Genomic DNA, 25,637 nt, shown 5'->3' with positions numbered 1-25,637 from the left:
TGCCAACAGATTAGAGAGGACAACATGCATGGAAACAAAAGCATCTGAGCGCCCCTCAACAGGCTAAAGTGGCACTGAGGACAAGGATAGAAAGAAAGGTGTGAGAAACTTACATGTAAAGGGTTCCACTTCCCAGCCTTCCAGGGTGGCAGGAGGAAGAGAACAAATAATGTAAGAAAATATCACAGAGAACGATCCAGAAAAGTTACTGCACAACACAGAAGGGCAAGACTCAAGAAGTTTTAGTTAAGCCAGCTTTATGATTCCATTTTTAACTAAAAATATTTAAATAAATTTTATTGAGAAAATCATAGGGTAAATAGCAACAAGCAACCCTTCTTATAGCAGGAAGGAATTATATTAAATTTCTATTCAGTGTAAGTATAACCAGAAAAGGACGAAGGGAGACAGAGAGAGGGAGAGAAAGAACACAACAAATAATATAGCATTAAATCTAAAGTTATAAATGAAGAGCACTGGGAATCATCATCAGCGAAATAATGCTAAAACTTTAAAAAATGAAATAGAGGAAATGACAATTTGGCTAATGTTTCAAGGAAGTTATGCAAAATTTGAGGAAAAATGTACCAGTTTTGATGATGTTTGAAATAACAGTCTTCTTGCGAATTCAGAAAAGTCAAAAACAAACTTTCAAGGGACATATTGTAAAGCATGTGTTTTACCTTACCTTGCCTTTGGAAATAGCTTTGCAAGCTATTTTAATGATCAAGTAAGACCAGAAGCAGTTCAAGCCTTGTACTAGCAACAGGAGCAGGTTAAAAACCCACCAGGAAGGGAAAGGTCCAACGATCTCCCAACTTTCAAACAATGTGGTATTTAACACCCTAAAGAAAAGAAGAAAGTAATCATTGAGCGCAACTTTTCATTATACCCTCAACAGAAATCTAGTTACTGCCAGAAGCAGAGTCAGCAAGCCCCATCTCTCCTTGTAAGGATGGGCTCTAAGCTGACCAGTCCAAGTTTACTTCGAAGTTGCTTTTGGTCTTTAATAAATGTGAAGAACACATGTGAATAAGTCAGTCCAAGGAACACCATTCCACACCATTCCACTGCAAGAAAAAAGATTAATTGGTTCCACAAACACTGTTAAGTTTAAAATATCTGCCTAGCACAATGGGGGTTAGAATATGCTTAACACCTAATGCCTGTTCTCAGCTGCTTTATAATCTAGTAGGGCAGCCCCTGGGTATCCTCAATTTTGTAAACTTTCCCCTGGGAAAGAATTAACAATCAGAAGATATCACATTGAAATGATGTCTTAAGTACTGGAAGAATTTAAAACAAATTTATTAGCATGTGATGAGTGCACCCAGTTGTAAGGAGGTAGACTTGAGATAAAGAAATGCATCTGAAACGACTGGTTCTCCCTGTGATCCATCATCAGGAGCAGGAGGGAGCAGCCACCTGGCACAGGTACATGGGGCTGGTCTTGGTGTTTGGTGCCTGTGGTGCTCACTCTAATGCCTTGGGGAGATGACCCACCTTGGGGACTCCTATTGCTGCCACAGAGAAGCAGCATAACAACATTTTGTAATTTCTTTGGCTTTCTTGCTTTCCTCCTCAGCTGAGGCTGGCTTGGAGACCTGAGACTGTTGACAAAACTCATGTAAGCATTTCCATCCCCTGCCACGCACGGTAGCACTCTGCTGGGCCCCACAGGACAGGTAGGCGGGCAATACCTCGAGGTTAGGGGGAAGGATGGCAACTCTCGAATTTAAGACACAACTGACTCACACAAGACAGATACACAGATAGCTTTAATATAATAATGGTGGGTTTGCTACCGTGACTACACCTGAGGGAGAAAATCCTATACTTCCCAAACATACCAAGGATGTAAACAGGTGGTACTTCAATTTTTAAAAAAGAAGGGAAGGAAGAATACAATGAGCACTTTGAGAAAGGTGGAGGAAGCACCTGTGAATTCACCAAAAAACAAAAAAACAAAAAAACAAAAACTACAAAACTCACTTAGGAACTAGAGTGAGATGAATGAACAGAGTTTATCTCTAACTGCCACAGCAGCTATCTCTAAAGAACAACGGACAATAACAGAGATGTTAAAATTCTAAAAATCAGTTGTACAGAATGGAATTTGACAATTCACTGGAAGGATATTGACCCATGATCGATGTTTGGGAAATCTATAAACGAACCACACACCCATAATGAAATTGGTACAAACCTAATTATTTCAAAGTACTAAAAAATATTCAATTCCCTAATGCTGATGTTTTAAAATTAGAACTCAAAGGACTGACTTAATATGATTTTCACAAGTTCAAATCAGCAGTTGTTATTATATAAACACCTAAGTCGGTGCCTTTGTAGCCAGAAACAAGGAACAGTCCATGGATAGCCAGCCTCACTGTTAATATTTAATATTTTTCTGTAGCTTTGGAATAGTGTTAAATAATAAAATATCATTAGATAAATGCTCACTGTGTAGGAAGTCAAAGACATCAAGTATCAGACATAAATCTCCACATCTACTTTAAAAACAGAAAACCATAAATTTTCCAAATTTTCTGGGAATGGTTAAAAATTAGCTTTTGTTCTTATTCCAGAAAAGATGAAGTCATTCAAAGTATCAGACATGTTTCAAGAGTGTCTTAGAAGGAAAAGGCATATAAATTCAACTTGGTAATATACATACATATATATGAGAGGGGAAGAAAGGAATTATTCAGTCATTCAGTCATTCTAGATTTTCTCTGAGGTAAGATTAAGGAATTTCCTATTTTTTTCTTTACATTCTTCAGCTTTCCAAAGCCGTCAAATAATTAGATAAAGATAAAAGTAATTTATGAAAAGGAGTAAGTTACGTTAATGCCGATCTTCTTGCCTTGTTTATTTTCCCAAAAGGGAGTCATCCTTTCAACACCATGTGCAGGTCAGAGTCAGACACCAGTTTGCATGTCAATCAAAGGTCTAGAAGGTTTGATTCGAGGGCAGCGAAGGAAGGACCCACACAACTTATGCTTTTCCAACTCCAATGCCTTACAATATACCTACAAGTAACAGGCTCTCTAGACATGTAGGTTGGTTGATTATGTATCTGTGCAGTGATCAAATAAACAGATATGCACATCAGACTGTTCTAGAATAATAACAATATATGTTTTTATTTTAGAGCAGTCTGCTTCTTGACACACTGTACATTCTGACATTCAAAAAGAACTTGATTTCATTTGTTTTTTTTTAATAATAAATTTTATTTTTATATTCCCCATACAATTGCAAACGCCCCATTCTGACCCCAATCCCTCCCCTCCCACCCCCGCCCCCCTAAAAGTGTCTCTGGTTCGTAGTTTTTTTGTTGATTTTTATTTTCACTTTCTTATAGTTATTCGTTTTCCTGGTCCCTTATTTAAGTTTTCTAGATTCCTGCTATGAGTGAGACCATCCGGTATTTTTCTTTTTCTTTTTGGCTTATTTCGCTGAGCATGATCCCTTCCAGTGCCATCCATGTTGCTGCAAATTGCATGTGTTTATCTTTTTTGAATGCTGAGTAATATTCCATGGTATATATGTACCACATCTTCTTGATCCAGTCATCTATTTTTGGGCATTTGGGTTGTTTCCAAAGCTTAGTTATTGTAAACAGTGCTGCTATAAACATAGGGGTGCAGGTGTTCTTTGGAATTGATGTTTCTGTGTCCTTTGGGTAAATACCTAGGAGTGGAATTGCTGGATCATATGGAAGCTCTATGTTTAGTAGGTCCAGAAATCTCCACACAGCTCTCCACAGTGGTTGGACCAGTTTGCACTCCCACCAACAGTGCAGAAGAGTTCCTTTTTCTCCACACCCTCGCCAACATTTGTTGTTGCTAGTTTTTTTAATATGTGCCATTCTCACTGGTGTAAGATGGTATCTCATGGTAGTTTTGATTTGCATTTCCCTGATGACAAGCGATGTTGAACATTTTTTCATATGCCTGTTGGCCATTTGCATTTCCTCTTCAGAGAAGTTTCTTTTTAGCTCTTCTGCCCATTTTTTGACTGGATTCTTTTCTTTGTTGTTGTTAAGTCTCATCAGCTCTTTGCAGATTTTTGTGATCAGTCCTTTATCATTAGTGTTGGGTGCAAAAATGTTCTCCCAGTTGGTGGGGTTTCTCTTTGTTTTTGTTATTGTCTCTTTTGCTGTGCAGAAGCTCTTTAATTTGATGTAGTCCCAGCTGTTTATCTTCGCCTTCACTATCACTGCTTTGGGTGATGTGTCTGTAAAGATGTCTTTGATGTGCAAATCACGTAGTGTTTCGCCTATATTTCCTTCTATATATTTTATGGTTTCAGGTCTTATGTCTAGTTCTTTAATCCATTTTGAGTTGATTTTTGTGTATGGTGTGAGGTAGTGGTCAAGCTTCATTCTTTTGCATGTAGCGACCCAGTTTTCCCAGCACCATTTATTGAACAAACTTTCTTTGCTCCAATGCATAGTCTTTGCTCCTTTGTCAAAGATTAGTTGACCATAAATCTGTGGGTTTATTTCTGGATTTTCTATTCGATTCCATTGGTCTGTATGTCTGTTCTTGTTCCAATACCATGCAGTTTTGATGATTATGGCTTTGTAGTAGAGTTTGAAGTCTGGGAGTGTGATGCCTCCATTCCCTTCTTTTTTTTCAGGAGAGCTTTGGCTATTCGGGGTTTTTTGTGATTCCATATGAATTTCATCAATAATTGTTCTATTTCTTTGAAGAATGACATTGAAATTTTGATTGGAATAGCATTGAATCTGTATATTGCTTTTGGAAGGATGGCCATTTTAATAATGTTTATTCTTCCAATCCATGAGCAGGGGATGTCTTTCCATTTCTTTGTGTCTTCTTCTATTTCTTTTAACAGTGTTTTATAGTTTTCTTTGTATAGGTCCTTTACCTCTTTTGTTAGATTTATTCCCAAATATTTGATTTTTTTGTTTCAATAAAAAAAGGGATGGTTTTTTTGATTTCTTCTTCTTCAGATTTATTGTTTGTGTATAGGAAGGCTACTGACTTTTGCGTGTTGATTTTGTATCCTGCCACTTTACTGAACTGATTGATGAGTTGAATTAGTTTTTCTGTGGACTTTTTGGGGTTCTCTATGTATATTACCATATCATCTGCGAATAGTGATAGTTTGACTTCTTCTTTTCCTATTTGGATTCCTTGGATGTCTTTCTCTTGTCTTATTGCTCTGGCTAGGACTTCCAGTATTATATTGAAAAGCAGTGGTGAGAGTGGATATCCTTGTCTTGTTCCAGATCTTAATGGAATTGCTTTCAGCTTTTCACCATTGAGAATGATACTGGCTGTTGGCTTGTCATAGATGGCCTTTATGATGTTGAGGTATGTTCCTTGTATCCCAAGAATTTCAAGGGCTTTTATCATGAATGGGTGTTGCACTTTGTCGAAAGCTTTCTCAGCATCTATTGATATTATCATATGTTTTTTTTTTTTTAATAGAGGCATGTTTATTTATTTATTTGTTTGTTTGTTTGTTTTGTTTATACATGCACTGGGTAGAGTCAGAAGCGCAGGAGGGTGAGAGAATTCACCAGAGCCAGAGCGGGGAGCAGAGCAGGCAGAAGGACCGAAGTACACTGCTGAGGGGAGCAGCGGGCGGCAGGAGAGGTCTGCGCGCCATGTGGGACCCTCCTCTGGTGGCCGGAGAGCAGCCAGGGATCGAACTGGCACAGCAGAGGTCGCCAGCAGCTGGGCAGCTTCGCAACCCAGCGCTCAACCGCTGAGCCAGCGGGGAGGCCCTATCATATGGTTTTTATATTTCTTTTTGTTGATGTGTTGGATAACGTTGATTGATTTTCGGATGTTAAACCATCCTTGTGTCCCTGGAATGAATCCTACTTGGTTGTGCTGAATTATCTTATGGATGCATTGTTGGATTCTGATAGCTAAAATTTTATTGAGGATTTTTGCATCAGTGTTCATTAGGGAGATTGGCCTGTAGTTTTCCTTTTTTGTGTTGTCCTTGTTTGGTTTTGGTATTAGTGTAATGTTGGCTTCATAGAACGTGTTTGGTATTGTCCCTTCCTTCTCAATTTTTTGGAAGAGTTTGTGAAGGATAGGCACTAATTCGTCTCTGAATGTTTGGTAGAATTCATTTGTAAATCCATCAGGTCCTGGGCTTTTGTTTTTGGGGAGGTTTTTGATTACCATTTCAATTACGCTGCTTGTAATTGGTCTGTTTAGGTGTTCTATTTCTTCTTTATCTAGCTTTGGGTGATTGTAGAAGAACTTGATTTCATTTGAACAGAAATAGCAATAGTAACCATCACTGTATTATGCGATACATTATAAATCAGCCTTTGCTGATTTTTAGGTTGACCATTAGCTTCTGCTTGGCTTAATTTGAACAGGGTGTCACACAGTCACTGGTAACATGGCATTTACATGAATTTCTGAAACAATGCATCAAAATTCACAGGCTTTGCCATGACAATCAGTGGTAGCCCTGAGACGCTGCTCAAAAATAATAGAATTTCTTTGAATATTGACTTGGCTGCCTGTAGAGATGCTTGGGAAAATATAATTAGTGCAGCAAATGGATATATCTCTTAGTTAGAACTGTGGTAAGAAAAACAGTATCTCAGAAATTTAGATGCAGACAGAGATCGCTATGCCAGGGGGACGTTGAAAACCAGAAAGCCCAGGAAACAGTGCCTTTGTTTGGCCACAAAATGTTTCTGATGAGGAAACTGTCCCTTTTGGGCAAACTATTAAAATAGTGACTGCAGGATTTTACCCTTTCTCAGAGGACTAGGGTTAGGAGCATGTACTTTAGAGGTGCCATTGCAAATCTATGGTGAGTGTTCTGAACAGTGGGTATTTTTGAAGGAGGATTGATGGGAGGGGTAGGGAAGCTGCTGGGAACACTTAATATCCTGATTCAAGTGGTGATTATTTGTAAAGCTTTACAAACATAAAAATATATCAAGTAATAAACTGAAGATTTGTGATGTACAATATATATGTGAACTATACCTCAATAAATAAAAGTGGCAGAAGTCCTCTGTTGGCCAAATGCTGCCCATCTGTACCCTTTCACTTGCATAATTATTATAATATCCATATTCTCCCCCCCCCCCCAATAATACTTCGGGTCCAATATATGGCTGCTAGAAAAACAGACTTTTTTCTTTCCCAAATAATGGTTAACGTAATAGCATAAACCCCACTACTGCTGCTCAAACCAAGTGATGGATTGTTTAGAGGTACAAGGCACCAGGAAAAAAAACCCACCACCTTTTTTTTCCATTAAAGCTCGGCTCACTTAGCCACTAGATGGCACACTATGCATTCACAAAGCATGCTCCAACATGTCCATTCTGCCAGAACCTTTCTGCCAAAGTGTGGGTCCCAGCACGGAAACCACAGCATCTTCAGGTTACACCCTTCCTTCTAAGAATCCTGCCAAACTATGAAAGGAAGAGGTTCCAGTCTGAACTTCTTTCTTCCTGAATGATCCTCAATAGAAGTGATGCCCACAGGGCAGAGCAGAGAGCCAAGCAATTCACCGCAATGTGCTGATGTGACTCTTTTTTAGCATCAATTTTTGAAAAATGACATTTCTTTATTTTGTCTTGAGATATTATGGGTTTGAGTTGACTGTTATCATCTACCTACAATCAATCATTAATGCCAATGGTGAGTGGACTGTGGCTGAGATTGTTATTTGGGGAATATTAAAGAAAGATCTCAGAATCCTAACATGGTTTCTTTCATGTCCTAGTGGGGAGTACCTGGTAAAAAAATTACTCCAGAGATTTGAAGGTAGGATCACATAGGGTGGTTGAGGCATTAAAGATGACAGAAGCCCAGGGGATCTGACTGTGTGAATGAGTTACAAGTGGGTGTTGATGATGAGACATGGTGCTGGTCCCAGCAAGCAACCACAAGGTTTGTCTGCGCCTCTTCTCTCTGTCCCCACCAAAATGCTTGTCTGAGCCTTGCATTGTATGTTTCTGGAAAGAGCCATGAAAAAACCACAACAGTATGTAGGCACACCCATATCAATTATCCAAAGAGAGCCATGATTGAGTGTAGGAGAGTGAGGGTCAGGGATCCACTTTGAGGAGTGCTGCCTGAAGCAAGGGTACACTAAAAACTCAAATCTGCCTTGTGGTCACAATTAGGGCATTCATCATCTCAGAGCTATTGAATGGTCTAATCTTTGCTTTCCCAGAAATGCCTCAGTACAGCTCACGAGGTTTGGTTCTCTGGCATGTCTTTTCATTTGACCCACACAAAACATGAATGTAAAGTAGATTCTACCTAAAGACCACCAGTAACCAGCTGGCATGTTTCGTTCATTTTCAAATAGTTGTTGACAGAAAAGCATTTAAAAATTACTCTAAACAGAAACCATGGGCACTTATCTCCTGGAAAGGAATCAGGTAATGAATTCACTATTAGAAGCACTTGGTCTTCATTTTTCTAAGCCCAAATATTCCTAAATAACATCATGGTCTAGTGCTGGGTAGTCAAGGCGGCTGCAAGGTAGAATGAACCCCGTGCTTGCGATTTTCCTTTAACAAGAAGGTCTCACCCATAGCTCAGATTCCTCCCCAAGACTGTTTGTCAGCAAGCTTACTTTTAGGTGGACAGTTTCTGGCTAGATAATTCTAATTATCATGAATAATGGATTCATGAAGTTTGTGGCAGGCAGAAATAATTTCTGTATCTCTAACAAGGAGCTAAACTTGAACATGAATGAAGCATCTTTCATTTATTTAGCAATGGACATATCAGTTCTGCTGTATTCCCTCCCGAGGAAGACATGAAGCCAGTCATTTATTTTTCTGTTTTAGGAATTTCTTTATTAGGAATTGGTCCCTTATATCACGTAAATATCTAACTGTGACTTCCTGCTGGGGAAGATGTTTTCCTCAAAATTAGTGGTCATCCTCCTGGTGCCTCATTTGCTGAATTTCCAACCCCTTGACAGCCTGCTCTGCCTTTTTGTTCCTGATCATCTAACTTCAGTGCCTGTAGCTAAGGCTACATCCTTCAGGATGCATCCTGAAATAGGGCCTGAGACCAGTTTCCAAAGTGAGTGTATGGAGGCTTCCCCACACCAACAAGCAATACTCAGACATCAGCAGGGTATTCAAAAATTCCACACAATTTTGACACTACCTACTCAGAGAGTTGGCAACATATTCTGCAGTTAAGGGCACAGTGTCCTAAGACCATCCACCAACACTAGACCAGGTTATTACTGGGGCTACAGAGCAACCAGCTACAAATTAGGGATCCCCAGAATGAGCTCTAAAAGTTCAGTAGGGCCTCCCTGGTGGCACTAGGGGTTAAGCATCACACTATGAAGCAATCCGCAACCTCTGCAGCATGAGTTCGATCCCCAGCCGGCCAGGGAAAAACCCACATGGCGCAACAGACCTTTCCTGACTCGCCCGCTGCTCCCCTCAGCAGTCTGCCTGTTCTGTTCCCTGCTCTGTCTCTAGTGAATCCTCTCACCCCCCACATCTCTGGCCTGTACCCTAGCTCTTGTATGCATAAATAAATACATCTTTAAAAAAATAAAATAAAAGTTCAGTAAATTTGCTACAATGGCTCATAGAATTCAGGAAACCAGTTTACTCACTAGATCAATGATTACAAAGGATATTATTCAGGGAAAGCCAGATGGAGGGGATGTATAGGGCAAGGTATGGGGGAGAAGGCGAGGACTTCTATATGGCCTCTCCAGATGTGCTATTCTCCCTAAATCTCCACATGTCCATCAACCTGGAAGTTCCCTGAAGTCCCTCCTTTTGGTGTTTTTATGGGGACTCATAGACATGATTGATTAAATCACTAGCCATTGACTGCCAAGTGAACTCAACCTCCAGTCCCTCTTCCTTCTCTGGAGGTCTGGGGATGGGACTGCAAGTTCCAACCTTCTAATCACCAGGTTGGTATTTCTGGCAACCACCCCCCATCCTTAGGAGGGGTCTACTGGACATGGTGAAGGAATATGGGTGCTCTGGTGGTGGGTGTGGCATACATACATCTGTAACATAACATCTGAAGATGTGTGATCCCGTATCTCTGCCTCCATACAGTGTTGTAAACCACTGGTACCTCATTGTGTGGTGGATACACCACAAGACTTCAACTATACGAAAGACACAGAGCTGCCATTTGCAGCAACATGAATGGACCCAGAGGGAATTACATGCTTAGTGATACGAGCCAGGTAGAAAATGACCAAAACAGCATTATTTCACTCATATGTGGTATATAAACAAAATGAAATAAAAATGAACTTTTGGACTATAAGACCAATTAGAAGTTAAAGAAAGGGGGGTGGGAGGCAAAAGGGATAATGGCATGGTGAAGGGTGATTTAGACTTTTAGTGATGACCTTACTGTAGCATATGCACTTGTTGGGTCTCAGTGATGAACCTGAAACTAATATAATGTTACAAAGCAATGATATTTCAATAAAATTCTAATTAAGGGGACAAAAGCTGCTGTGAACATAAAAATGTTACCTCTTCACATAACAAGACACTTTTATCACTCTCCACACTTAGGAAATTCCATGGCTTTTGGGAATTGTGAGCTAGGAATTGTGGATGAACACCAAATATATATGAGAAATGTATTTAGAATGAGCAAAGATACATTTCTTATAAATCACAATATCACAAATCTAATTCCAACATGCTTGTTTTCAATCCTCTGCTGGACATTTATTTTGGCCTGGTTTTCTGTAATGGCGTGAAACGGGTGATTATCACAGCCCAGCACTGTTCTGAACACCGCGCATGCGCTATTCCACTCTGCCCTTTCTCATCCCTGTGATACCCACTGTAGTAACAGAAGCTGATGGTTACTGGGCACCACCTTTACGCCAGGAACTGGGTTTGGGTTTCACATGTGCTGACTTATTTAATCCTCATGAAACAAATCCTATGGGCTAAAGTCCATTTTGTTTTTCAAAGTAGATACTATTATCCCTGCTTTTACAAATGGAGCAAATGAAGCAGAAGGAATACAAACAACTTTGGTAAGGTCAGATCTAGAACGTGGAGAGAGTTGCTACTGAACCCATGGTATACTGGTCTGGACCCTCTGGCCCTACTATTTCTAAGCCCACCCTTTTCTCAGCTCGCCCAGACCTTACTTAGTTCTTCACACTTGGCCCATGCACTGGGACAACCCATTGGCACATTAAGATACAGAAAGTACACAAATCTGCTGCTTCAGCCTATTTTGTGTTTGGTCTGTCATTTTCCATTCTTTTTTCCTTATTTTTTTTCCTCTTTGGTTTATAATTTGTTTTCTGGTAGCTATATCAGACCTTACCTGCTGAAACGATTCATGTAGGTTTATGTAACTGGTTTTCCCACTCTGGCCCACCCCATTCAGCCCCCTAAATCCCATTAGAATGATCTCCATTACTGAACATCATACAATGCTTTCACTACTACCTTGTCATAGATATGAAATATTTGAGATACAAAATCAAAGATCTCTATCTAAATTTAGTTCAGAAAATGGGAGAGCCAGTCTTGTGCCCTTTTCTTTGCATTTCTCTTTGAAAAGGTTCGGACATGTATCTCCAAATATTCTTCAAGAAAAGATTCAATAAGGCTGGTGCCTGCTGGGCAAGTAAAAATTCAGAAAATCATTTTTCCAGTTTTTCAGAAGAGTATCATTCTCCCACTTTCTAGGCACAGAACAGAAGAACAGGCTCTGAGACCTCTCCAAATATGTGTGCTCTTCCCTTGAAGCACTGCTTTTTGTTTCTGTCCATGGTAGGCACCATCCCTAGCAGGCTAAGCCACCTGGGCAGAGGTGGAGAATGCTCACAGTGTGCAATGGGGTCCCATGTTTTGTTTTGTTTTTTTATCTCTTTTCCCTTCCTTTGGGGGATTTGAATGGTAGCAGTAAGGGGAAACAAAGGCAAAACACATACTAATTTGGAATTGTAGCTGTAAGATTGTTTTCCCTTTAAAATTTCATAGTCTAATCAATGAACTCAGTCAAAGTAGAAAAAAGTAGGCATTCTTAGAGTTCACTGAACATGGCTGGTGAAACCCCATTGGACTATGATAAAGTACTGGAGAGGGAAGACCAAGCTGCCTGGTAGGAAGGGCTTATCTGTAGTGCAGTCATATGCAAAAGGAATACAGAGAGGCTGGCCCTGACTTGCTTCTTGGGAATTAGTATCTTGCATGTTGGCTTCCCATTTAGGTAGTCACTGGGGGCAGAAGCCATTTCTATTTTCTCATTAGCAATAAATAGCAATTTCTGTGTAGGAAAGGCTCTTAGGTCAGAGGGGTCTGCAGTGCAGTGGGTACAAGGTCATTTCCTGATTGCAGCCCACAGGAGTGAAGTGTCTACCCTTTCTAGAGAAGGACCAGCCATTTAGTGACCACCTTCTTCAAGCCTACATGCTGGGATTTCTATGTGGCAATTTCAAATGAGAACCTTCAGAGATGGATGATAAAGCACTAGGAAAATATGTTACTATCTAATCCAGGAAGAATTTGTTTCAAGAGAGCTTGAGTAATGTAAAATTTCCTCCCATTTGAAAGATGTTTGAGAATGTTCAAGTTTACTAGACTGAGCTCATTTCAGTCTGTAAAGTAGGAGGACAGATAAATTACCAACTTTCTGATGAAGAGATCAAAATTCCAAAATAGTATTTAATTATCTAAGGTCACAACGTAGAAGTTTTTGTTGTTTTTAATCAAAAGATATTATTTCTTGTTCTCCCTCTGGTCTTCTCTAGTTTTATAAATTACATCAAAATAGAGCAGCATGTGTATGCATGGTAGAACTTTTTACAAGTAAAAGCTAAAAGGGAGGTCCAGAAATCATCCTACAGCATCCTATTCCACTGGCAAGATAGAATACTATTCTTTTGCTTCCTAAAACCTATTTGAGAAGGTTCCAAAAGTATCATGATTCATGGAGAAAGTAAGCATCTAAATATTAATGGATCAAATTCCACCCATTTTATTTAGAAGCAAGTCAGCATCATCTTAGAAACTGTATATAGCACAGGCATCAGAACTCCAGGTTAGGAAACCATAAAATATGCAGGCAAAATACTCTGAGACTCTGCCTTCAGAGATGTCTTTGGGGACTTAACTCTAAAAGCAAGGGAAACAAAAGTGAAAATAAATAACGAACTACATTAAACTAAAAATATTCTGCACAGTGAGGGCCTCCCAGGGTGGCGCAGTGGTTGAGTGCTGGGTTGTGAGGCTTCCCGCAGCCTCTGCAGCACCAGTTCAATTCCCGGTGCTGGGTGAGGCACCGGTGAGGGTCCCACCAAAAAAAAAAAATTCAAAAAAAAATTCTGCACAGTGAAAGAAACTTTCATAAAACGAAAAGACACCCCACTGAAAGAGGGAATATTATTTGCACATTATACATCTGAACAGGTGCTAATACCTGAGATTTACAAAAAATTCCTGTAATTCAACAAAAAATACCAAATAACTCAATCAAAAAAAAAATGAGTAGAAAAAACAAATACATCTCCAAAGAAGACACACAGTTATGGTCAACAGGAACATGAAAAATGTCCATCATCACTTATCATGAGAGAAATAAAAAATTACAATGATTTACCACCTTTTATCTGTGAGAATGGTTCACATCAAAACAATCAGAACCATGTATTGGCAAGGATGCAGATGAAAAGGATGTAGACAGGTCCAACCCCTATGGAAACAGTATGGAGGTTCCTCAAAGCTTCAAAGATAGATCTACCATATCACCCAGCAATTCCACTCCTAGATATCTACCCAAAGAATGCAAAAACACAAGAGGAGCTTGTTAATTATTTGGTAATGATGAAAGGTAAATTTGTACTGTATGCCGAACACTGCCAGGAATTATGTGGGATACATACTAGTAGACTTCAAAGAACTCATAATCTAGTTGAGAAGCTAGGACTGGAATATAAATAAGTATATTATATTTAATGGGTAATGTTACATTATACATTAAAATGTGCATATATAGTGAACCTGTGGTACTTTGTGAGAAGATTTATCCATAAGGACACTCATTTAAATGCTACTTATAATAGAAAGCCACTGGAATGATCCTAAGTAACATCCAGAATTAGAGCACTGATAAATAAACAATGGCTTTTTCATAAGATAGAATACTGTGGAACCAATAAAATCATGTTGTAGAAGACTAATGAAACGGAAAAATGCTTAGAAGGCAATGTCAAATGAGAAAAGCAAAGCAATAAAACAGCATTTGCCAAATGATCCCATTTGGTAGAGAAAAACAGATAACTTTAAGCATACAAAATATTAGAAAGAAAGCCATCCAACTATGAACAGTGATAATCTCAGAGTCATGGGGTGGGGATGTATTTTTTTCTTCTTTGTGGTTGAAAAACATACCCCATAAAATTTTCTATATTGAATATTTTACTACAATATGTATTATCATCTATTCAAACATTAAGTTAAAATCTGAGGAAACTATGTGGGAATGATAATAGCCAAGCGCTAATAAAAGCAAATGAAGGTCTCACTGGGGCAAAAAGCACACCATATTTTCACTAAAGCCACCTCCAATAAAGTCTTACTTGGCCAGATGTGGTTCTCCTCAAAGTTCCAGCTTCCTGTACCAGGTGAGTGACAGGGCTGAAGACCGTTAGGAAAGCCCAAGGTGAACATAAGCAATGGAACTTGAATCTGAGCCCCAGTTGTTGGTTTTAGGGTCCACACGTGTCTGAGCAAGAATCTTTTAACATGGTACTCAAAGAGGAAAGAAACAAGTCCAGAAGAAAGACCCAGAAGGCCAGAAAGGTCTGTCAAATTATCACCCCAACTCTTTCACAAACTAAGATCACACTTGGAAATGATGGCAGAGAGGGGGCCCCCCACTGTTAGGGTGCAGAGTCTGGGGGGAAGCTACAGCAGCACTTCTACTAATACCCTTTTTTACCCCAAACTTTTGGTTAACTGATAAAATGTATACAACTATTAGAGTTGTATATAATACATAAAAGATTAAGATTGTTCAAAATCAGTTTTTAATTGTCATTGTTTTTCACTGTAAAACTAATTCTCCTTCATCTGCATTATTCAGAGATCTGTTTCCTCCACTTCCCACCTTGTCCCATGTGCTTCAATGAGCCTGTTTTGGAGGCTGCTCCTGGCCAGTTAGGCAGTGGCATTGAGTGTTAAGACCTGTGACATGCCTCCAGAGATTGTAATGTAAATGGTCTGGGGTTTAGCCCAGTGGGGGGAGTTTTTTAAAGGTTCCCAGATAATTTCAACATACAAGTTTGGGAACTGCTTTTATAGACTTTCTTTTCATTTGTTCTCTATTTTTTCTTATTAACAATTTTTTAAATTCTACAAACAATTCTGAATAACCTTTTACTGACCCATTCCTGCTCTCAGCAAACATGATGATTATAGGTCATTTATAATGTGTGTACCTGAATGACATTTAAGAGGCAACAAATGAAGAGAGGATATGAATCATGAGCTTGTCAAATCTTTCAGACAATAAATCCAAGGGAGAAAAGGGAGACTGGCCATAGGGCAGATAGAGAAGCCCAAAGTGTGAAAAGACAATGGTGCCCTTAGCTCTGCCCACACATAATTCCTATCAAAAAGATTCCTAACCATATCAGCACAATGCAAAAAAATTCCTAAAAATTCTTTTTTAGTTTGGGAAGTGAAATCAATTTTTGTTGAAATATAAAAATATTTAAATATATATAGGAATATATATTAATTTATATATGCTTGCATATGCATATGAGATCCATTTTGCTTGTGTCCCAAGTACATGCTTAGTTGGTCTATTAGATTCCTAGCAAGGAGAGGCCTGTGAGTGTCTGAGATTCACCAACTACATTACAATGACCTGGGTCACTAGTATCTAAGCTGCTAAAAGGAGAACAATATTCATTACAGATTTTTACTTAATGAAAATATCCTTTGTTCTTAAGATAGGTCGCACTGGCTGATGGTGTTTAAAACACCAGGGGAGATTCATAAAGGAGAATTTTCATGTTGGTTTTGGGAAAGCAACTCTTCAGGGGTTCTGGCTAGTAACTCTCTCTTCATTTAACTTTAAGTGCGTCTTCTGTCAGGATGGCAAATTCAAAATTGGGGAGTGAGCTGCCTGCTTCTCTAACTGGGAAGGTTAGCACTGGTCCTAAGTAGTGTGAGGCCCTAGGAAAAACTCGTCCTTATATAAGTTATTGATACAAATGAAAATCAGTTCACCAGGAAAGGCAATGAAAGCTCCAAATAAGTAACTATCTGGAAGAGATGAGTGTCGAGGGGTTAGTAGGGATCACTGTTCTGTAGCTGTGACACTGAGAGGTTTCAGGGATAATTGTAATTGTTAGAATCACTCTCTTGCTTTAAATCTTCAAATGATTGCCCACTGCAATTACAATAAAATTGCAAGCACTTAACCACAGCCCACAAAAGTGCCTCATCCAAATCTCTCCTGTCTCAATTCCTACCTTCTTCCCCATGTTTATCAAGTTTCTTTCTATTCCAGGAAGAGGCCAACACTGTTCCCACCTCAGGGAGTTGGCACCAGAAGTTCCCTGTATCTGCTTTCTTCCTATGAATTATTTTTTAATGTGTGTCTATTTCATTTTAGATAATTCCCCATGATCTCATTGCCTCCCACTTTAAAGCATAAGCTCTAAGAGCGCCATAACTGTGTGTGTTTGACCTGCTTTCCATCTGCTGACCCCTTATGAACTCTAAAGTGTACCAGGGTGCTGAATACGGGGGCTTCTTAATCAATTTCCATCCAAGGAAACTGAGAACAGTCAGGGCTCTCACTTTAAGAGCCCACAGAGTATCCCTGTGGACACACTGATGTTGGCGTAGACACAGAGCAGGGCTGCTGCTCCTCATGTTTGCCTTAGAGTATTTATACCCATAGGCCTAATTTTTCAGTGCACTGTGCCATGATAATTGTTTTTGGCCTGTTTACTGCCAAGATTTTAGTTTTAGCCAAAGCATTAGATATGCAACCGAGAAAGGATGAAAATATTAGGCCCCTGAAAATGAAGTTATTATTACGGCAGGCTATAAAGGGGAGGGGACTCCACATTGAGGCTCATACAAAGTGACTCTGGAAGCTGTTCCAAGTGAACACCATAACAAGCAGAACTGAAGCAAATCACAGTACCAACAAAATGCTAAGTTATGCATTTTTAACATTATGCACTGTGATTATTTTTTTCCACCACACAATAAGACAAATGACAAATGACTCAAACTTTTTCCTTTAAAGCTCTGGCTGAATTTGGGTCCTGGACAACTGTGGCATTGCCAAAAATATGCTCATCATTTGAAATAAATACTATGTGGAGATGGATGTTTTCAGATCCCAACTATATAACCTTGGGACAACTATGTAAGCTACACATCCCTTCCACCAAGGAGCCCATCCTTACAACAACTGCTGTTGCTGCTTCTGAAAGTGGCATGGTCACATTCAGGGTTTTGGATGTGGACAGTGACACACCCTGAAAAGGGACCTAGCTGAGGGAGGGGCTATGGTCCTAAAATCATAATTTTCCTTATTTCTATGTGAACTTAATACTGCCATTACTGTTATAATCCAATATAGCTCCAGAGAACTATTGTTCACACTCCCAAAGTTTGCAGAAGTGGTTAGAGTAAGTAAGTAAATCACGCTAAGTCACATAAACAGAGGGACAGCTCCAGGATTCGAAGACATACAAGCGTTTACCCAGAACCCATTCTGATAACCACCATCTCCTTACTTCAATGGTTTTATTTCTCATTGAGTTACTTAAGTCAAAATTGTGGTCTCAATCCCTTCATAACTCCACCTCCTTTAACCATCCCCTCTGTAAGTGATGTGCCTACAAGTCCTATCATCCTCCTAAGTTCATTCACTTCTGTCTACCATACCACTACTAATCAAGTTTAAACCACCATCAACTTCCACCCAGGACGGACTTGTAACAGACTTCTAACTAGTCCCCTAGTTTGACCTTGTTGCAAGATGATTATAAACAAAAATGGCAGTGTGAGCAATGAAATTATGTGGCAGCATCTGATCAGGAGGTAGTCATCCAGAAAATCCAGAACATGTGAATTTTAAGATTAGGGACTGGGCAGGGACTGAACTATTTGCATTTTTCATCACTCGGTTCAATTACTTAGTAAAGTGGAAAATGGTGAGTTTACAATTATCTGTAGGATAAATGGATTTTCCCTTAATTTAAATGGCTTTAATATTTTCTAATTATGAAGGTAATGTATCATATAGCTATTTCAAGCTATCTAGAAAAAGTCAATTCTTTCATATGTTTTCCTTCAAATTGTACTTGATCAATACTTTTACCTGTTGAGAACCAGCTTTGTGGGAAAATTGTTTGAATTAAGTCTTTGCGATGAAAAATCCATGGAATTTTCTCATTAGGCACCAAATATGCACACATTCTGAACAGGACATGACATGAATCTTTCCCTCACTCATTTTCATCATAAACTTTTCAAATCAGGTCTTAATTTGACCACAAATGCTTAAGGCACATCCTTCTAAATTTTGGTTTTCCAATCTAATTTCTCCCACATTCTTTTTTTTTTTTTTTTATTTTATTTATACAAGAACTGGGGTTCAGGCCTGATGTGCGGGAGGGTGAGAGGATTCAACAGAGACAATGACCGAAATACACTGCTGAGGGGAGCAGAGGGCAAGACAGGAGAGGTCTGCCGCACCATGTGGGTTGCTCCATGGCCAGCGGGGATCGAACCAGCACTGCAGAGGCTGCGGACAGATACACAGCGCTGCGCTCAACCGCCTGTGTCACCAGGGAGGCCCCTCTCCCACATTCTTTCCCATTCTCTTAACACATTGCTACACAGAGGAATCAGTTGCACTGATTAATATCGAGGACTCAACTATTTGTGTTTTGCAAAAACAAAATTAAGTAACAGCATATGATCATGAGAGCAAAAGAAAAATAATTTAAATAATATGGGAAAATCCATCTACCATTTTCTTAACTTACTGGGAAATTTTAAGTTTTTATCTTTGTTGCCTTTCACAGTGAGACCACTCTGTTGCATGCATGGGGAATGTAGGAATTTTCATATATACTCATTTTTTACCATACGACTTAACCTTAGAAGCTACTCTATGACATTCTATTTCATGTTGTGTTCTTCCCTCTGCTTTTGCTCATGGTGTTGCCTGCCCTTCTTTTCACTTACCACCTACTCATTCCTCAATGCCCAACTCAAGTATCACTTCCCCAGTGAAAATATACTTGTGTCCCTAACCAGAATTAATCATAAGTTCTGCTGTGTACACACTGCAAAACTTTACACCTCTTTTGACTACTTCTAACTGTTCACTGTGTATTAGAGCTAGCTGCTCAATGTTAGAACTGCACTGCCAGCTCCTTGGGGCAGGGGTATCATTTTCATTTTTATTTTTATATCCCTAGTGGTTAGCCCTGGGCCTAATTTATGCTTGGTAAAAAATAGAACCTCATGAGACTGTTTGACCAATAACCTATTAAAAAAAATCCATGATACAAACTCTAAATTATAATGTTCTCTTCTATGCTTACTTCAAAGTATGTTCCTCAATGGATTCTTTGTTTAATCTAGTCAACTTCTATTTTAAGGAACAATAGTTAACATCTAGTTAGAGTTTAAGATTTTTGGAAGTTCTCAATTTTCATGGTCTTAGCAGAGCAGACCTATTACACAATGCTAGAATACTGATTATATAACAAAGACAATTTAGATGCATCACCAGATACAAAAAGTAGCTATTTTCTGTTTGGTTCCTGATAAACTACCATTGTTTATTGTTTAATAATCTCTACCATCTGTCATTTAAATTTCTCACACCATCTGTCAATATTGCATGCAGAGTAAAGCTGATTCACACCTCTTCTTGGTCAGATGTAACAAGCTCTGAGTAAGTAACTGTTAGCTGACAACAATGCTTTGACTTCGACACCAACTTCTATTGTCACAGAGGGAATCCTACCTTAAGTCAATTGATCATATGAGTTTCTCATCCTGTATATAAAATAGAACTAATTTCTATTAGAATATTTTGTTTTTTTAGTTTCTATTATTGACATTTTCAAATATATACATGAAGAGAAATAAAATAGTACAAAGATGTACACCACCTCAATACACACTCATTCAAGGCTTCAACAATGACTAACTCAAGGTCAATATGTTGTTGTCTATGTCCCTTGGATTATTTTAATGCTAATCCCAACACCATACTATTTAGTCTATAAATATTTCAAACTATTTTAAAAACCTAATCACAATGCCATTGTCACACCTAATGACATTAGCAACAATTCACATTCACCTATTGGGCCCATTTTGATTCTGCTGCAGGAACGGCTCTTTCTGAACTTTTCCATCTAGACAGTTCCAAAGCCTTTTCTAGACAGCATGCATGCTGATCAACTGTTACGATGCTATTACTCAGACAAAGAAAAACAGCTCATTCCTTGAACACTGCTAAGTACTGAATTCAGGTTTTGGAAATGGGTTGCATATTTTATATATATATATATATATATATATATATTTAAATTAAGATGTATTTATGTATACAAGAACTGGGGTGTAGGCCAGAGGTGTGGGGGGTGAGAGGATTTGCCAGAGACAGAGCATGGAGCAGAACAGGCATATCCATTGAAATATACTGCTGAGGGGAGCAGCAGGTGAGACAGGAGAGGTCTGCTCTGCCATGTGGGTAGCTCCCTGGCCAGGGATCAAACAAACTCGTGCTAGAGTGGCTGCTGATAGTTCTTTACACATAAGGTAAAGCACAAGTCACGGACACACACACTGCCACATCACTGGCAGCGTCATTGGCTCAACAGCCACTCTCCTTTTCAACCTTGCCTCGGGTCACAAACATGTCATGCTGGATTTCAGCTGTACAGTTGAACAATTGGTTTTAGACACTGAAACCATTCATTTAAATATCTTACATCCCCCATTAATTTCCTATAAATATTGGAATTAAACACTCTGAAAGAGGTGGTTCTTTTTAAAAAACCAAAGGCTGTGTTTTTCAAAAGGTCACTGAACATTTTTTCCTTACACATTACAGGAAAAAGAAATTTATGAGATGAAGCGTCTTTCTGTGAGCTCAATATTGAATTTTCCATTGTTGGTGCTCAGTCTCTCCTGGGAGGCTCTTAATTGAATCAGTCTTGAAAGGTTTTCATTGTGTTTTTCCTCAGACCTTCTTCTGGTTACAAACGCATTCAGAGTGAGCACAGCTCTAATGGAAGATGCTGTCATCCCATTACTCAGTCTGGTCTCTGTCACAACTGTTCATGCCTCTTAAGAGGCTGGCATTCTATCAGGTCAAGAAGAGGTCAAGGCAGACAGACACAGGAAGCAATAGTTCTTCACAGGGAACAGGAAAATAGTAATAAAGAGAAAGAGAATGGCACTAATTCCCTTAGCACAAAATCTAGACTAATGTGTCCAAGTGTAGAGTAAGAGCCACACATTCATCTGACAAGGTGAGGGGTGAGGTGACAATATAGAGCTCTGTGATGCTTCTGAGGGCAAGGCGAGTGAAAGCCAGGAGCCTATGGGTAGGTCAAGCACTAGTAGCCGGGCGTTCAGATTACCCCCTGCCATGCCAGGGTTGTCTTCTCACATGCATCACCTCACTGGAAACTTCAAAGGAAAATGCTAGCTATCAGTAGGTATCTTTGTCTCTGACTAAATGCTGCAGCTAGATAATTTGTAATTTCTCCTGTTACATATCTTTTCTTTGACTTAATCTTGTCCTCTTCAAGAATCCTTTCCTGCCTCAGTATCTTCATCTGAATCTTGCCTGTGCCTGATAATGTTCACATTTATATATATGAACCAGCATTTTCAAATGTGCTAGCTAGTGCTTTAGACTCTCAAGGCACTTTTACATGATGTGTGTATCTCATTTGATACACACAAAAACTCTGCCAAGGAAGGCTTTTTATTACATTCGCTTACAGTGGAGGTAGCAAAAGGAGGCAGAAGAGAGATAGAATCAAGTTCATTAAGAGTAAATCAGAATGGGGCCTCCCCGGTGGCGCAGCGGTTGAGCGCTGGGTTGCGAAGCTGCCCGCGGCTTCTGCGGCGCCGGTTCGATCCACGGCTGCTCCCCGGCCACCAGAGGAGGGTCCCACATGGCGTGCAGACCTCTCCTGCCGCCCGCTGCTCCCCTCAGCAGTGTACTTCGGTCCTTCTGCCTGCTCTGCTTCCCGCTCTGACTCTGGTGAATTCTCTCACCCTCCCGCGCTTCTGACTGTACCCAGTGCTTGTATAAACAAAACAAACAAATAAATAAAAAAAAAAAAAAAAAAAAAAAAAAAAAAAAAAAAAAAAAAAAAAAGAGTAAATCAGAATGAAATGAAAACTTGAACAGGATTCTTAATTCCTTGTCCAATATTATTTCCATGTTTTCTCAATTAAGAGGCCATCCTGAAAAACAATTAGCCTTGAGACTATTAGGAAAAAGCTTTTCAATATCCTTGGCCAACATGAATTCAATACATATTTTATACATACATACACTCACACATTCATATTCACTGCTTTGTCATTATTATCTGATCAACTGGGAGTAATGTATTTTGTAACTAAAAAAGTAGGTTGAAAAGGATAATCATTAAAATAATACATACATACCACAATATAGGCACATATTTGTGTGTTACCTTCATTCATTAATTTTCTTAGGGCATAGGACCAAGGGTTTTCCTTTTGAATATGGGTTCTATGATTGATCTCTCTTGCATATACAAATCTAAAATGCAAAGTTCACAATTTTCCACAAGTTCTTTATTTTTTTTTATTATTTTTTTTTTTTTAAGATTTATTTTTTATTTATTTATACAAGCACTGGGTACAGTCAGAAGCGCGGGAGGGTGAGAGAATTCACCAGGGCCAGAGCGGGGAGCAGAGCAGGCAGAAGGACTGAAGGACACTGCTGAGGGGAGCAGCGGGCGGCAGGAGAGGTCTGCGCGCCATGTGGGACCCTCCTCCGGTGGCCGGGGAGCAGCCGGGGATCGAACTGGCGCCGCAGAGACTGCGGGCAGCTTCGCAACCCAGCGCTCAACCGCTGCACCACCGGGGAGGCCCTCCACAAGTTCTTTAAAATGGAGTGAAAACTTACAACCACATAAGAGCAGTCTGAGTACAGAAATCTTTTGCATTTTTATGCTTTTTCTCCTAGTCTTTTAAAGTTGTCTCATGTACACTTAACTCAATAGCAATTTCAAAGATACTACCTTTTTCATTTGTACTAGATCATTTAACTTAATTTTTATCATTTCAGAAGAGGCCATTTTGTTTTTACAATTTTATGTTAATATGTTTTTTAATACTTTTTGTAATGTGTAATATAATCATACACTGGCACAAAGAGGTTTGCAGACAATCATCTGACGCTTAGGAGGCACAGATGCTAGCTCGGGCACCCCACAGAGTGGTGGGTGCATCTACAGCTGTCTGAGGCCACGGCAAGTACTGCAGAAGAATGGGAGAGGATTCCAAGGGGTGGGGAAAGGTAAATAGAAAATGGCTAAGTATTTCTGCTTTATCTTTTCCTAAGCAATACAGTAATTTGGTAGATAGAACATTTAGCAAGAAGACTTTCCAACTCTGACAGACTTTGGGCAGTTATTTAACTTTAATGTGGGACTCAAGTTTTCTCATTAGAGAATGAAGAGAATGGGCCTCCCTGGTGGCACAGGGGTTAAGACTCAGCACTATGAAGCTAACTGCAGCCTCTGCAGCATGAGTTCTATCCCTGGCAGGCCAGGGAGCAACCCACATGGTGAGGCAGACCTTTCCTGTCTCGCCCGCTCTCCCCTCAGCAGTGTATTTCAGTCAATCTGCCTGTTCTGTTCCCCACTCTGTCTCTGGTGAATCCTCTCACTTCCCACACCTCTGGCCAGTACCCCAGTTCTTGTATGCATAAATAAATAAATCTTTAAAAAAAAGAAAATGAAGAGAATGGACTAAGAAGTAGTGGCTAGAGCACTAGGAATGAAAAGGATTCTAGTGTCTTGCGTGGCCCAGGGGAAAATCAAGCTTTGATTGATTGGCAATGTCTGCTATGGGCAGTTCAGGGGTAGAACTCTTAAACATCTTCTTAGAATTTGATAATCACAATTTCTGTGTAATAGAAAGGGCAGTGGCTTTGGGTTTGCACTTGTGTTCTTGTGACCTTCAGCAAGTTCATGACTTCTTAGTCTCAAGAGAGCAAAGAAACTTCTTGGACACCTTGCTAAATATTTTCTGTTCCTAAATGCTATTCCTGGATCACCCTCCAGCCCGACCCAATTAGATGTTCCTTATATAGTTTCTAATAACCTCCTATATATCTTCCATCTTAATATTTACTGCATGGTTATAAATGACTTTATATTTTAAGGATTGGGATTATGTTGTTTTAAGAATTAAGTACAAAGTGCTTAGCACAATGCAGGCAACAGGTGCTCACTAAATGTTAATTTTTCTTTCCTTCCCAAATTTTGTAGGATTCTGGGTAACAAATTCCATGTATATAGAGACAAAATTTCTTTTTCTCCTCTGTCCTTGTAAAACATAGATATTTGAAAGATGGGTTAGAAGCAACATAGAATTAAAGTGATAAGGAGTCACTGGAGCCTTCTGGCTCCACATAAAATTTTGACAGAATATAGGACTATGACTAATTAATGGGTTCCAAAGTGTGACATGAAGCTTATTTTAGAAACAAGATGAGTATTTATTAGTTATACGTGTAGTTTACAAAATATAACTGATCCTGATTTTGAAATTTTCAATAGAAAATAAATATTTCTTTTAAAATAAATCTCTTTAAGTGAAATGAAGTGAGCATTAAAATTGTCAAGCAAGCAATAACAGTGTGTGGTTCTGGCATAAATCATAGTTCGTCAGTGGCCAAAGTTTAGGAAACAGGCAGAGCTAAAAGCATGGCAATTCAATAGCTAAAATGAAGTTTGCCCATTGCTGTAGGAGAGAAATTCTCGTTTAAGTTTTTTCAGACCTTTGTCATTTACTAAAATGAAAGGCGTATTCAAGGAAATTATTGATCCTGCTTAATTTGACATATTGTTTTAATCCTGGGCTCATGTTTTGGAGGTTAAAATTTTCCATAGTCTATTTATTATAATGCCATTTTTGGTAGGAACATCATTCAGAAATGGAATGATGACATTTCAAGGATGGCCGTTATCTCATGGTCTACAAAGGACATCATTATTTCTAGGTCTTCAGTCTCTGAACAATTTTGAGAATTGTCCTCAGGTGGGATCAATTTTGCCTCCAGAAAACATATACTATTTAGGAACATTTTTGACTGTCACACTGTGGGTATGTGTGCACTACTGGCTTCTAGTGGATCAAGGCCAGCGATTAATAATGAACAGGACAGTCTTCACAACAACAAATTATCTGGCTCAAGCATCAACACTGCTAAAGTTGAGAAAACCCTGCTTAGAATCATGTTTATGAGTGACTTACGCATATCCTGCTGTCACACCCACAAATGAATGTTTAAAATGATTCTGATGAAGATTTTCATGACCTCATTCCAGATTTATTTTCAGAAATC

At 39.2% G+C, this 25,637-nt stretch overlaps 1 protein-coding gene across 2 annotated transcripts in view; it reads right to left on the bottom strand.

Annotated features, from left to right (window-relative positions):
- Positions 1-25,637, bottom strand: part of CERS6 (ceramide synthase 6) — a 258,158-nt gene that overhangs the window by 3,654 nt on the left and 228,867 nt on the right. For both annotated transcript variants that reach the window (XM_037523469.2, XM_054699834.1), the window contains one exon: positions 689-845. In XM_037523469.2, coding sequence (XP_037379366.1) covers positions 689-845 — 157 coding nt within the window. The remainder of the gene's footprint in view (positions 1-688; positions 846-25,637) is intronic.

This window comes from Talpa occidentalis, unplaced genomic scaffold, assembly GCF_014898055.3.
Source record: "Talpa occidentalis isolate TD23 unplaced genomic scaffold, MPIMG_talOcc4v2.1 talOcc4.3, whole genome shotgun sequence".
NCBI classification, from domain to species: domain Eukaryota; kingdom Metazoa; phylum Chordata; class Mammalia; order Eulipotyphla; family Talpidae; genus Talpa; species Talpa occidentalis.
This window is presented reverse-complemented; position numbering and strand designations above follow the sequence as displayed.